At 46.3% G+C, this 12832-nt stretch overlaps 1 protein-coding gene across 1 annotated transcript in view; it reads left to right on the top strand.

Moving 5' to 3' along the window:
• Positions 1 to 11615, top strand: part of LOC121861242 (extensin-like) — a 33113-nt gene extending 21498 nt beyond the window's left edge. Inside the window, exons 5-6 of the mRNA XM_042358890.1 lie at positions 10277 to 10485; positions 11577 to 11615. Of these exons, the coding sequence (XP_042214824.1) occupies positions 10277 to 10485; positions 11577 to 11615 (248 nt within the window). The remainder of the gene's footprint in view (positions 1 to 10276; positions 10486 to 11576) is intronic.
• Positions 11616 to 12832: the final 1217 nt, after the last annotated feature.

A 12832-nucleotide genomic window follows, 5' to 3' on the forward strand; every position in this document is an offset into this window, starting at 1 on the left:
GTGTGGTGGAGGTGGGTGGGTGTGTGGTGGAGGTGGGGTGATGGTGAGTGTGTGGTGGAGGTGGGTGATGGTGTGTGTGGTGGAGGTGAGGTGATAGTGGGTGTTATGTGGTGGAGAGTGGGGTGATAGTGAGTGTGTGGAGGTGGGGTGATAGTGGGTGTTATGGTGGAGAGTGAGGTGATAGTGAGTGTGGTGGAGAGTGAGGTGATAGTGAGTGGTACAAGGTAACAGGAGTGAGAGAGAGTGACTGACACGCATCATGATGGAAGCTGCTTGAAGGGAAGAGTGAGTGACCGAGTGTTGAGCTGTGATGTAGGGGCAGCTGTAACTCATCCCCCTCCCTCCCTCCTTCCTTCCCGGGACAGGCAGGGGGGAGGGGGGGGGTGGGGGCAGTAGCACGTGCCCTACTCATTATTACCAACGCCCCGCCCCGCCCCATCCTCTCCGCCATGTGTCCATCCGTCGCCTGGAGGTTAGAGGCCGCCCCGGGGCACACCAACCAGACAGTCAAACTCCCGGAACACCTCACTTGTGGAGCCTTAACACACACACTGTCTCGTCTGTGTGTGTGTTAGGGAGGGAGGGATGACAAGGTGGGGAGGAGAGGGTTGATACATAAGTAAGAAAACTGAAGGATGGATGGGGGGGAAGATGTGGAGGAGAGGAGAATGAGGGGGAGAGGGATGGAGGGGGGTGAGTTTTTGTGAGTATTGGTAAGTGTGTTGAATGTCCCGTCGCCCCTCTCTCCTCCCCGTCTCTCCCCTCCCTCTCCGTCACACAAAAAGCTATCAGACGCAATACAAGAGGCAGCCACCGTCACGGCTGTTACTGTGACTGAGATACAACGCTCGTTAAACCCATTAAAAAACGTCACATTAAACCGCTGAGTAACGCTGGTTTATCTGGTTACGTTATGCTTCTTCAGACGAGTAATAGCTTTTGGTGTAACACTTGTGTAAAAGTGAGAAAAATGTAACAGTAACGCTAATTAAACCCTGTGGAAAGGTGTAATTAAACCATCAGGTAACAGTAACGCTTATTAACTCTGTGGAAAGGTGTAATTAAACCATCAGGTAACAGTAACGCTTATTAAACCCTGTGGAAAGGTGTAATTAGGTGTAATTAAACCATCAGGTAACAGTAACGCTTATTAACCCTGTGGAAAGGTGTAATTAAACCATCAGGTAACAGTAACGCTTATTAACCCTGTGGAAAGGTGTAATTAAACCATCAGGTAACAGTAACGCTTATTAAACCCTGTGGAAAGGTGTAATTAAACCATCAGGTAACAGTAACGCTTATTAAACGTTATTTTCTTGGTTTCACATCGGTAGGTGTGTCTCTACAGGTTATCTAGGTAGGAACACTTCGACGCACTAGTGAGGTTGTCAGGCCGGGTACTGTGTTAAGACCAGTCTCCAGTCCTTGACCACTCCATCCGCCATGTTGTCACCCTCGACCGTCACATACACTCACGTCAGGCGCCATGTTGTCACCCTCGACCGTCACATACACTCACGTCAGTCAGGCGCTTGAGGACCTGACATGACGATGAAGTGATTTGTGATGGTGACTGATGGCATGTATGGTGAGGTGTTCTCTCTCTCTCTCTCTCTCCCTCCCCATTTCTCACTCCCTTCCTCCTCCCCCCATTTAATTATCTCCCTTCCCCAACCCTTCCTTTTAGATCCAGTTGAGCTAGTTAACAGTCACCTCCCCCAGCCAACCCCATTGTAAGTCCTCCTCCCACGCCCCTCCACCTCGGTCACTCCCTCCTCCCACGCCCCTCCACCTCGGTCACTCCCTCCTCCCACGCCCCTCCACCTCGGTCACTCCCTCCTCCCACGCCCCTCCACCTCGGTCACTCCCTCTCTCCACTCCTTAATTAAAGCAGCAATTTGGTGGTAGTAAATATACTGTAAGCCTCATTATTATTATTATTATTATTAATTATTATTAGTGTTGTTATTTTTTATTATTGTTATTATTATTATTATTATTATTATTATTATTATTGCTGCTGTTGTTGTTATTGTTGTTGTTATTGTTGTTGTTATTATTATTGATGTTGTTGTTGTTGTTGTTATTATTGATGTTGTTGTTGTTGTTATCATCGTGATATAAACTGGGCCACAAGAGGCGACAGGTGAATGGACCGTTCCTGTGAGCGTAGTATCAATCACTGTCATTGTAGGGAGTCAAGCGCTGTTGATTGCCCGTACTGGCGATGTTTTTGTGTTAAGGGTTTCAAGGTGTAATCAAGATAGGGGAGGGGGCTGTATATTTTAGTGTAACGTAGGTGTGTTAGTGTGTAATATAGTGTAGTGTTGTGATACCAGTAGCTCTGGGTGCACCCCCCCCCCCCGTGTGTCTGTACTATATGGCCTGTGTTAAATAATACAGTTACTTGAATATTGTAATTTATGAAATAGTCTTGCCAATACAGGAATGAGTACAGAATTATGTAGCACAGGTATACAGTAGGTCGGGATAGTTACAGGTGTTGGCATGAGTACAGCTATGCATACAGACCCACTAATTAGCTCAGCTACGGGTACAGTAGTTTCATTATAAAGGTCAGGTATATTGGTGATAGTGTTCTGTTGACCTCATAATGTACACACATGTTCTGTACGTGTTGTGAGTCTCCTAATGTTTGTGTACACCTGAGTTGTCTGTCTGTCTATCTCTCATTGTGTATAATTGATACTGTAAGTATTGTGATTTTGCTAGTGTGTGTGTAGGTAGTAGTAGTAGTAGTAGTAGTAGTAGTAGTAGTAGTAGTAGTAGTAGTAGTACCACCAGGCAAGAGGTATAGGTAGAGTGTTGCAGTACTAGTGAAGGTGTAGGCAGCAGCAGACCGCCCCCCGCCAAGACGTGCAGGGCAGGGAAGGCCGAGATAACAAACAAACACACTCACACACAAACACACACACACACACACACACACACACACCCTGAATAGATGTGTCCTAAACTCGGCGCCACGTTGGGAAACCCTCCCTCCCTCTCCCTCTCTCTCCCTCTCTCTCCCTCTCTCTCCCTCTCCTGTCTGGCGCCGGTGGTACTCTAGTCGTCCCAGGCCGCGTCTCTCTCCCTGCCGTTGTCTGGAGTCTCACACAGGCTCACGGCTTGTGCTTCCCAGTGTTGGTCCTCATCTGACTCTCTGCTGGCACTACTAGACCTGTTGTAGGAGGCACTGTGGACCTTCTACCTCTACCTGTTAAGGGCACTGTGACACCCCCCCCCCTGCCCCACTCCATTATGATACTGAGTTAGTGTTCGTGAGGCAATATTGGATCCCCACTATCACCTCCAGCATTGTACACCTGGTGGTCTCCCTCTCCACCACCTGGCCAGTGTTTGTTTATCCCGAGTCTGGCTGCCACGTGTGTCACTAGATGTATAATTATCTCACACACACACGGTCATAATTAACAGTGAAGAAGAAAATACGGACAAAGAGAATGAACAAGAGGGAGGTACTAGTGTGGGTGTTGGTCAGTGTGGGTGTGGGTGTTGGTCAGTGTGGGTCAGTATACGTGTGGGTGTTGGTGTGGGTGTTGGTCAGTGTGGGTGTGGGTCAGTATACGTGTGGGTGTTGGTCAGTGTAGGTGTGGGTGTTGGTCAGTATACGTGTGGGTGTAAGTCAGTGTATGTGTGGGTGTTGGTCAGTGTGGGTGTTGGCAGTACACCTTGAGGATAGCTGTCCTGTGTAGCTGTTATTAATTACATGTATTACACCCAAGTGTCCAGTTATGGCTGACGTCATCGGCGTGGATACAATTCTGACGTCATTGTGGATTAATATTAGTTACAACCTATCAATGACCCCCCCACACCTCTCTCCCTCCACACCTCTCTCCCCCTCCCACATCTCCCTCCCACACCTCTCTCCCCCTCCCCACCTCTCCCCTCCCCACACCTCTCCCCCTCCCCACACCTCTCCCCCCCTCCCCACCTTTTCTCCCCTCCCCACACCTTTCTCCCCTCCCCACACCTTTCTCCTCCCACACACTTTCCCTCCCATCTTTCTCCCCCTCCCCCACACACCTCCTCCCCTCCCCACCTCTCTCCCCTCCCCCTCCTCCCACCTTCCTCCCCTCCCCACACCTTCGTCCCCTCCATCTTTCCCTCCCCACACCTTTCTCCCCTCCCCACACCTCTCTCCCCCTCCCCACACACCTCTCTCCCCTCTCATGCAACCCTCCTCCCATCTTTCCCCTCCCACCTCCCTCCCTCCCACCTCTCCTCCCTCACACCTTTCTCCCCTCCCTTTTCTCCCTCCCCACCTTTCTCCTCCCACATCTTTCTCCTCCACCTCTCTCCCTCTCTCATACCTTCCTCCCCTCCCAAACCTTCCTCCGTCCTTCTCCCCGAGGATGTGCTGTGTGTGTGTGTCAGAAGGACCACTTAGAACTATTTCTCACCGTGGTCTTATCTCTCTCTCACTCACTCTATCTCTCGTCTCACTGCTTCGTACTCCTCATTGCAGGTCTCCCCAGTGAACTTGATCCTCCCCAGCCAGTGTGTTGGTCCTTGTGGTTATCAGCATATACCTGGCAGGGCTGAACTAAACACTTTGTTGGTTTTTCTTTATTGTAGAAAAATATAGTTCAGTTGAGAGTGTATTGTACCTTCTCTACTGGGGGAAGTGTCTTAGTGCACTTATATATGAGAACACTTAAGTGAGGTGTTCACTGGGTAACAAGTAATACGAGTCTGCCCTCTCTCTCCTCTCGCTCAGAGCGTGAGAGTCAAGGAGGAGCGGGCGAGGTATTTGCAAAATCAGCTTGACCTGGCTCAACCTCTGATGAAGTTATAGACCTCAGCCGTTACCAACACCTCTTCCCTCCCTAACCAGATATCCCTCCTCCTAGTCACATGCCTGGCACTTGACATTAGGGACCTGCCACACTTTGCCATAAACAGATGAATTGTACCGGGAATTGTCCCCCCACACACTCATCATTCTGTCACTTTATGTTATTTGGTGACAAAACCCATGACCCTTCAGGCTTCCACGCCCTTAATGCATGAGTCATAAAGGCAAGCATGAACTCCGCATGCTTCCCAGTTGGGCGCTGTAAACGCTTCTGCGCTTCACCTTGCACAGGATGTAAGGGGGTGCCCAATAAACTAGCCCCCTCGTGGGCAATCTGTAAAAAAAATCTGTAATCGGCATGTATGACATGAACAACTACTGAGTCATGGTTGAATAACTTAGTGAATAATTGGGTATTATACATTTGGGTGAATATTTTTATAATACAAATGATGCTGTTAACACCCACGCTTCCCCTCCTCACCCCACCTCCCCTCCTCACCCCCACCTCCCTCCCCACCCCACTCCCCCTCCCCCACCCCACCTCCCCACCCCACCTCCCTCCCCACCCCCCACACCTCCCCCTCCCCACCCCACCTCCCCCTCCTCACCCCCACCCTCCCCCCTCCTCACCCCCACCTCCTCCCCCACTCCCCACCCTCCCCACCCACTTCCTCCTCACCCCACCTCCCCTCCTCACCCCCACTCCCTCCTACCCCCACTTCCTCCTCACCCCCACCTCCCCCTCCCTCACCCCCACCTCCCTCCCTCACCCCCACCTCCCTCCTCACCCCACCTCCTCCCTCCAATTCCACCTCCCCCCTCCTCACCCCCACCTCCCCTTCCTCACCCCACCTCCCCCTCCTCACCTCCCCACCTCCTCCTCACCCCCACCTCCCTCCTCACCTCTAATAAGTATGCGTCCTCCCAGCCCTTCCTTAGGTGTGTGTGGCAGCAGAAGACAAAGCTTCAACACTCCTTGCACAAATGATTCCCTTACATATGTCAGCCTGAAACTCTTATAAAACTCGTATATATTTACCACAAAAACTAACTTAGCCACATTACTTAGTTTATTTATACCAACACCAGATGGTATTACTTGTTTATACCAACACCAGATGGTATTACTTGTTTATACCAACACCAGATGGTATTACTTGTTTATACCAACACCAGATGGTATTACTTGTTTATACCAACACCAGATGGTATTACTTGTTTATACCAACACCAGATGGTATTACTTGTTTATACCAACACCAGATGGTATTACTTGTTTATACCAACACCAGATGGTATTACTTGTTTATTTATACCACTAACTGTTCACTGTTAGTGTTGTGTAAATGTTCTTCGTGTGTTGTGAGGGAGGAACTTGACCTGTTGGTAGTGTTCTTGTGTTCACCTGTCGTGGTATTGGGAGTTCTTGGTGCTGTGTGAACATTACAGTGCTGTGTTAAGACTTGTGAGCTGGACTATTATTACAGCTGCAGTTAGCACAGTAAAGTGAGTGTGTGTGTGTGACGTCAAGTATAGAATGTTGGCTGGTAAACACATGCTCTTAGGGTTATGTTCCTTCAGTATTAACACTTAGGTAAACATTGGTTTGGAAATAGAGAAGTGGACGAGTGGAACAAGTTACCAAATATCATCATTAACTCGAATACGCTGGATAGCTTCAAACATAAGGTGGAATGAGTGATAGGGGTTGGGTGTAAACGGGACTGACCAGTATGGCTCCCTGCAGCTTCCTCCATTCTTATATTCTTATCATAAAGCACTTAACATTAATTTTATAAGTCAATCATAAGTGTGTGTGTGACAAGTGTGTTGACAAAAATTGTAGTAACTTTAAATCCACTACAGATACACAATATTGGCTGTTTAGGGTGTGTAGGCTGGGTGTAGACTGGGTGTACTGTTATGGGTAGGTGTGTATCTGTGCCGAGAGAAAGCGGCTGTGCTGACTAACTGACTGTGGTCAAGTTACTTAGAGAGCTCCTGTTCTCTCTCTTTTAACCATATGGAGACGAAAGTTCTTTATATAGAAGGTCCATTCGATGTGAAACTTCCATATAACGAACTATATAAGAAAATTAAAGTCCGATATATTGAGGGTTCGTTAGATGTGACACCTCCATCTAACGGACTCCTGTATATGGAGAGAAGTCCGTTATATGTTGGTGCCGCTAAGATGGTTCAGGCTCTCACTTGACTCAGTTGTATTAATATTGTTGTTATTGTTGATGTTGTTATTATTGTTAATGATGTTATTGTTGTTATTGTTGCTAATGATGTTATTGTTGCTAATGATGCTATTGTTATTGCTGTTGTTATTGTTGCTGATGATGTTATTGTTATTGCTGTTGATATTATTGTTGTTGTTGTTGATGATGTTATTGTTATTGCTGTTGTTATTGTTGCTGATGATGTTATTGTTATTGCTGTTGTTATTGTTGCTGATGATGTTATTGTTATTGCTGTTGTTATTATTGTTGATAATTTTGTTTTTATTGGTGATAATTTCATCGTTGTTGTTCAGTGTGTATTTTAGTGATCAGTAAACTGCTTCACCATCAGTAACGTGAGCAGGTGAGTGTGTTGATGATGTACTGCCTCAGGTGAGTTGACGAGTGGTGGTGACAGTTCCTACACTGGCTGTCGGTGGTGGAGATGACCGACCCAGTCTTCTTCTATCCCCTCGACCTAGTCTGTCTGCCCCTCTTTTTTCTCCTTCCCTCCTGTGGCCGCGTGCAGTGACCCGTGCAGAAGGTGTTGCGGCTCATGGAGGCCGGTCACTCACCCCTGCAGCCCGACAGCTGTGGTCTTATATATATATATATATATATATAGAGAGAGAGAGAGAGAGAGAGAGAGAGAGAGAGAGAGAGACTGTATGTGGTGATGTTTACACTGCCCTCGTTTGTGTGTGTGTGATACTCTGGTTTTTCTGTAACTGTGCCACACAGAAGTAGAAGAGACTTAAATAGATAGACAGTCAGACATTAAACTGTACAGACCAGTTATGTAGCGGTAAGACTGTGACGTGACCATTTATGACTGTGACGTGAGCCTAATACTGTACTGCGCCTCTTGGTTAAATTGTTCACTTGTTATAAGAACATAATAATGGAGGAAACTGCAGCGGGCCTATTGGCCCATACTGGGCAGCCCCGTTTACACCCAACCCCTATTGCTCATATATCCATCCAACCTATGTTTGAAGCTATTCAGCGTGTTCGAGTTAATGATGATATTTGGTAACTTGTTCCATTCATCCACTACTCTGTTTCCAAACCAGTGTTTACCTATTTCACGCCTAAATCTTAATTTGTCTAATTTAAAACCATTGTTACGAGTTTGCTCCTGGTTGGATAGTTTGAGTACTTATACACCTCTACATTCGCTATCCTCCAGGATTCTGGTACTACACCTGTTTTTAAGGACATGTTAAACAACTTTGCTAAGGGCATACTAAGCTCTTCCTTACATTCCTTTAATACTTTGGCAAATATTTCATCGGGACCTGGTGACTTATTAGGCTTTAGCCTTCTACCTATAGCCTTCCTTTGGCCAATGATGTTCTTTAAATAATTATTTATCCATTTAGGGTCATTGTTGTCTGACCTGAGTTTTTTGTATGGTATGTTCTGCCTTTGTGCATTAAGTAACTCATTATTTAAATTGTCGTGGAACTCGGCAGTCTCAGATCTCGTTATCAGGTCGGCTTCAACGGTCAGGTTCACCCCCAAGCGTGACACACCCTCTCTCAGCTGCCTTTTCAAACTATCAAAGTTTGCCCTTCTGAAATCTGGGACTTTTGTGGAATTTTCCTTACGTCTGCCCTGAAAATCTAACTGGAATCTAATTTCTTTGTGATCGCTGTTTGCTAGTTCGTTCCCTACCTCGACATTGCCAATGAGGTTTTCTCTGTTCGACAGAACTAAGTCGAGTATATTATTACCCTGGATGGGTTCGGTTATATGTTGGCTTAGGAAACAGTCCTGGATTGTTTCGAGAAAATCCTCTGATTCTGAGTTACCTGAGTCCAATCTATTTGGCCAAGGTTAAAGTCGCCTACTATACAGGCTTTGTTGTGTATGGAAGCCCTGCGCATTTCATCCCAGATAAGTCTCTCATTAACTCTATCAAGATTGGGAGGTCTATATATTACTCTTGTGATTAATTTTTCCCGACCGTCGATTAATTCTATCCAAATTGTTTCTGTATTCCGCTCAGTTTTTATTTCCTTATTTATTTCGCACTTCAGATTATCCCTGACATAGATTACTACTCCGCCTCCTTTCCTGGTCTGCCTATCGGTATGGAACAATTTGTAATTCCTAATTTGGTATTCGACAGGTAGCTCACGTGAGTCTAGGTTGATCCATGTTTCAGTGAATGCTATTATATCGATTTTTTCGGTACATGCCAAGGCCCTAATATCCATTTTGTTTCTCATACTTCTACTGTTCGCGTAGTAGACATTTAAGTTAGTCGTGTTCTGAGTCCTCCCTTTACCGAGTTTAGGTTTTAACTCCCTGTCTAATTTAGTTTTGTCATTCCTAGCACCATTTCCCTGTAATTTTTCACTTTGTTTACCCGCTCCCACTGCAGTCTCCTCCACCCCCGTGCCCATATGTACCCCTAGTAGTTTAAAAATTTGATATCTTCTGAACTGCCCCCTCCAGAGACCCAGCCAGGGTTGCCACCCCATCCCGAGACAGGTGCACCCCATCCCTAGCATAAAGGTCCTTCTGCCGTAGAAGTTATTGAGGTCTTAAACTGATATAAAGGTGTTGTTGTGTGGTCACCTGTAAGCTAGCCAGCTGATGATGACCTGCTGCAACATTGATTAAGAGTAAAAGTAATAATATCACTAACAACAACATGAGAGAGGAGCGTGGTGGTGGCTGGTGACCTCTGATCCAGCCAGGTAGTGTCCGCGCGGCTCTTCTCCCTCACACCACCTGCTCCTCTCTCTCTCAATAGTCAGATTATAAAAGGCAGGTGGATGGTATATATCACACTATCAATAGTCAAGTATTGCTACACCAATGTTACAAAAGTGTGTAATTTTCCCAGTAATGTGTGTTTGATTGACAGACGGCCTTCAAACTTGGCGATACTAATTGTCACACACACACACACACATACACACACACACACACACACACACACACACACACACACACACACACACACAAAGCGGATCTCAATTTACAAAAGTTTCAAAAGTTAAATATTTTTACCCTCAAATTGGTGATATGAGAAGGCAATGTATATGGTCCACTTAAGAGTTGGATTCTCAGAGGTTTTTAACGTTAAGTGTTGCCTCTTAAGTGGACAAGTGAGAATTTACCTCACTCACTCAGCAGAGGTGTATAGTGTTGTCAGTGTGTTTGGTCAGGTATAGATGGGATTTGTTAAATTGTCTTCGCTTACCAGGAATTGCTCTCGTCACACCCAGCCACCGTCACACCCAGTCACCGTCACACCCAGCCACCGTCACACCCAATCACCGTCACACCAGCCACCAATCACACCCAGCCACCGTCACCCAGCCACCGTCCACCCAGTCCGTCACACCCAGCCACCGTGCACCCCGTCACCGTCACACCCAGCCACCGTCACACCCAGCCACTGCCGTCACACAGGTACAGATTTTTTGCCTCAAAGTAGAAAATATTACAAAATGTTTAAATAAAACTAATTTTTTATTTACTGTTTCATTGTTTAAATTGTCAGTGTGTGTGTGTGATATTAATGAAGAACACTACAGAACATGGCGTGTTATACACTGCCAGGCATAACGAATAACACACACGGTGTAGTTCCGGTGTTCCTCAACTCTCCGTCAACACTTGTGCTTGGTTCCCTACCGTGTGTGTCCTTATCAATGATGTTCTCACTGTATTATTCTTGTTGTTGTTGTGTAATTATTGTAGTGGCATCATCATTGGAAAGTCATATTATAACTCTTATTTCCCGGTTACTATCCTCCGTCTCCCTCACCGACAACATGATCACCGTTACTCTGGTATTCGTATATTTACCTGGCGTGTACCTGTCTGGCCTTTACCTGGCTGGCGTGTACCTGCCTGAACTGTAGCTGTGTAGCGTCAGTTGCCAAGGCTGCCGTCAGGGGGAGTAGCACAGTTGTCTGGGTTATCAAGGTCATGTTTATGTCGGGTGTTGTTACAGTGCCGCGTTAATTATGGTAATGAGCTGCCTTGTTGACTCAGGTGAAGTGATTCTTGTTCACTTAATTAAGGCCAGGTGAGGTATGACGTGAGGAATGTGTGGCATCATCAACCTCCAGGTGTGTGTGTGTGTGTGTCCTGTAACGTTAAGGCTTCTGTACGATCTGCATATCTCTATTGTAAGCTGCGTAGTGATCAAGCACGTGTATTATACTCCGTGAGGGGACTAGTTTACTGGGAGCCCATAATGACGTTGGGTACATGCTGCGCAGTTGGTGACTTATGTAGTGCGCAGTGAGGAGGAGGGATGGAGGGTGAGGTAGATGGTATGTGTGGCACTATAAGTACTCCTCAAGGAAAGATTTAAAGTGGTACTCGTAACCTCAAGTGGAACTCGACCAGACGTGCAGATGAAGACGACGCCAGCCAGCCTTGAGGTGTGTGTGTGTGTGTGTGTGTGTGTGTGTGTGTGTTTTACGGAGGCTGTGGTAATGTGGTATAATACACTCGTACCGTATTGGCTACTCTTAAATTTACACCTACAGGGTACAGTAACTCCACCACTGAGCGTAAAGGTGTACTAAGATTGGTTAAAACAGACAGATAAATACAGGTAACGTTATGAGTAAGAAACAAGATAATTTATTGTACAGTTAACTACTAAAGTCAGTTCGTCTCTCACCCTGAACCTTCCTCTGAGACTCTTGAACCCGAAGCTGTAAACTGATGATGCATTTTTCTGTCCATGAATGATTCGGATTAATGAGTTTGAATCTCTTGGGGTGGGGGGGGTCGTGGTTCGTGATGCCCTGTTGTTGTGATGAACTGTTGTGGTGCCCTGTTGTGGTGACCTGTTGTGATGCCCTGTTATGGTGACCTGTTGTGGTGACCCTGTTGTGATTCTCTATTGTGATGACCTTTTGTGGTGCCCTGTTGTGATGCCCTGTTGTGATGCCCTGTTGTGGTGACCTGTTGTGGTGACCTGTTGTGATGACCTGTTTGTCAATGTTTGTCCCGAATACGGTAGCTGCACGCGTGTTTATTCTCCGTAAAAGAATATCATTACCGTTTCCGTTCTTTACAATATAAAACACTGGACGATATGTTTTGAGATATTCCACAATGTAGTGATACGTTTCCTTCACTTAACCATTGATATATTTGTAGGAATAAAACTTGAATTTCGGGTCAATTTCGGGTCATTTTGGGATTATGGAAGGTGTGAGCATGAAATTGTTATATACCAGGTAATGTAATACTGATAATATTGCCAGTGTTTACCTGTAGTCGACTGTATCAACCTTTTAATGATACATCGACCCCCATGGCGACTGTAGTTGTAGTGTTGGTTCAGAGCGACAACAGGACACGTGATTGTTACTGTTATTATCGTCGTGTTAGGTTATTTCAAGGTTGGTTTGTGTGTTGTAAAGATGTTGTTGGTTATTGATGATTATTTTGATTTGGTGTGTGTGTGTGTGTGTGTGTGTGTGTGTGTGTGTGTGTGTGTGTGTGTGTGTGTGTGTGGTAACCCCTGAGCCAAGCAAGGTGAGTTACATATATGACCTCATTACTGCTGTTCCTCCGCCACCACCCACTTAACCTGACAGACTCTCTGCGTTCCTATCTACCACCCACCACCCGCCCGCCCGCCCACCTCGCCACCCAGAAGGACTAACCAAGGAGAATTTATTGCCATCCACAGTAGTTCATCGCCCTCTCTCTCGTTTGTGTGCGTGTTCGCGCATCTTGTCTTCCCTGTGTTTATTAAGATGACCTACTTATGTCCCCACCGTCACGA

Source organism: Homarus americanus, unplaced genomic scaffold (genome assembly GCF_018991925.1).
Source record: "Homarus americanus isolate GMGI-L3 unplaced genomic scaffold, GMGI_Hamer_2.0 scaffold21314, whole genome shotgun sequence".
NCBI classification, from domain to species: Eukaryota; Metazoa; Arthropoda; class Malacostraca; order Decapoda; family Nephropidae; genus Homarus; species Homarus americanus.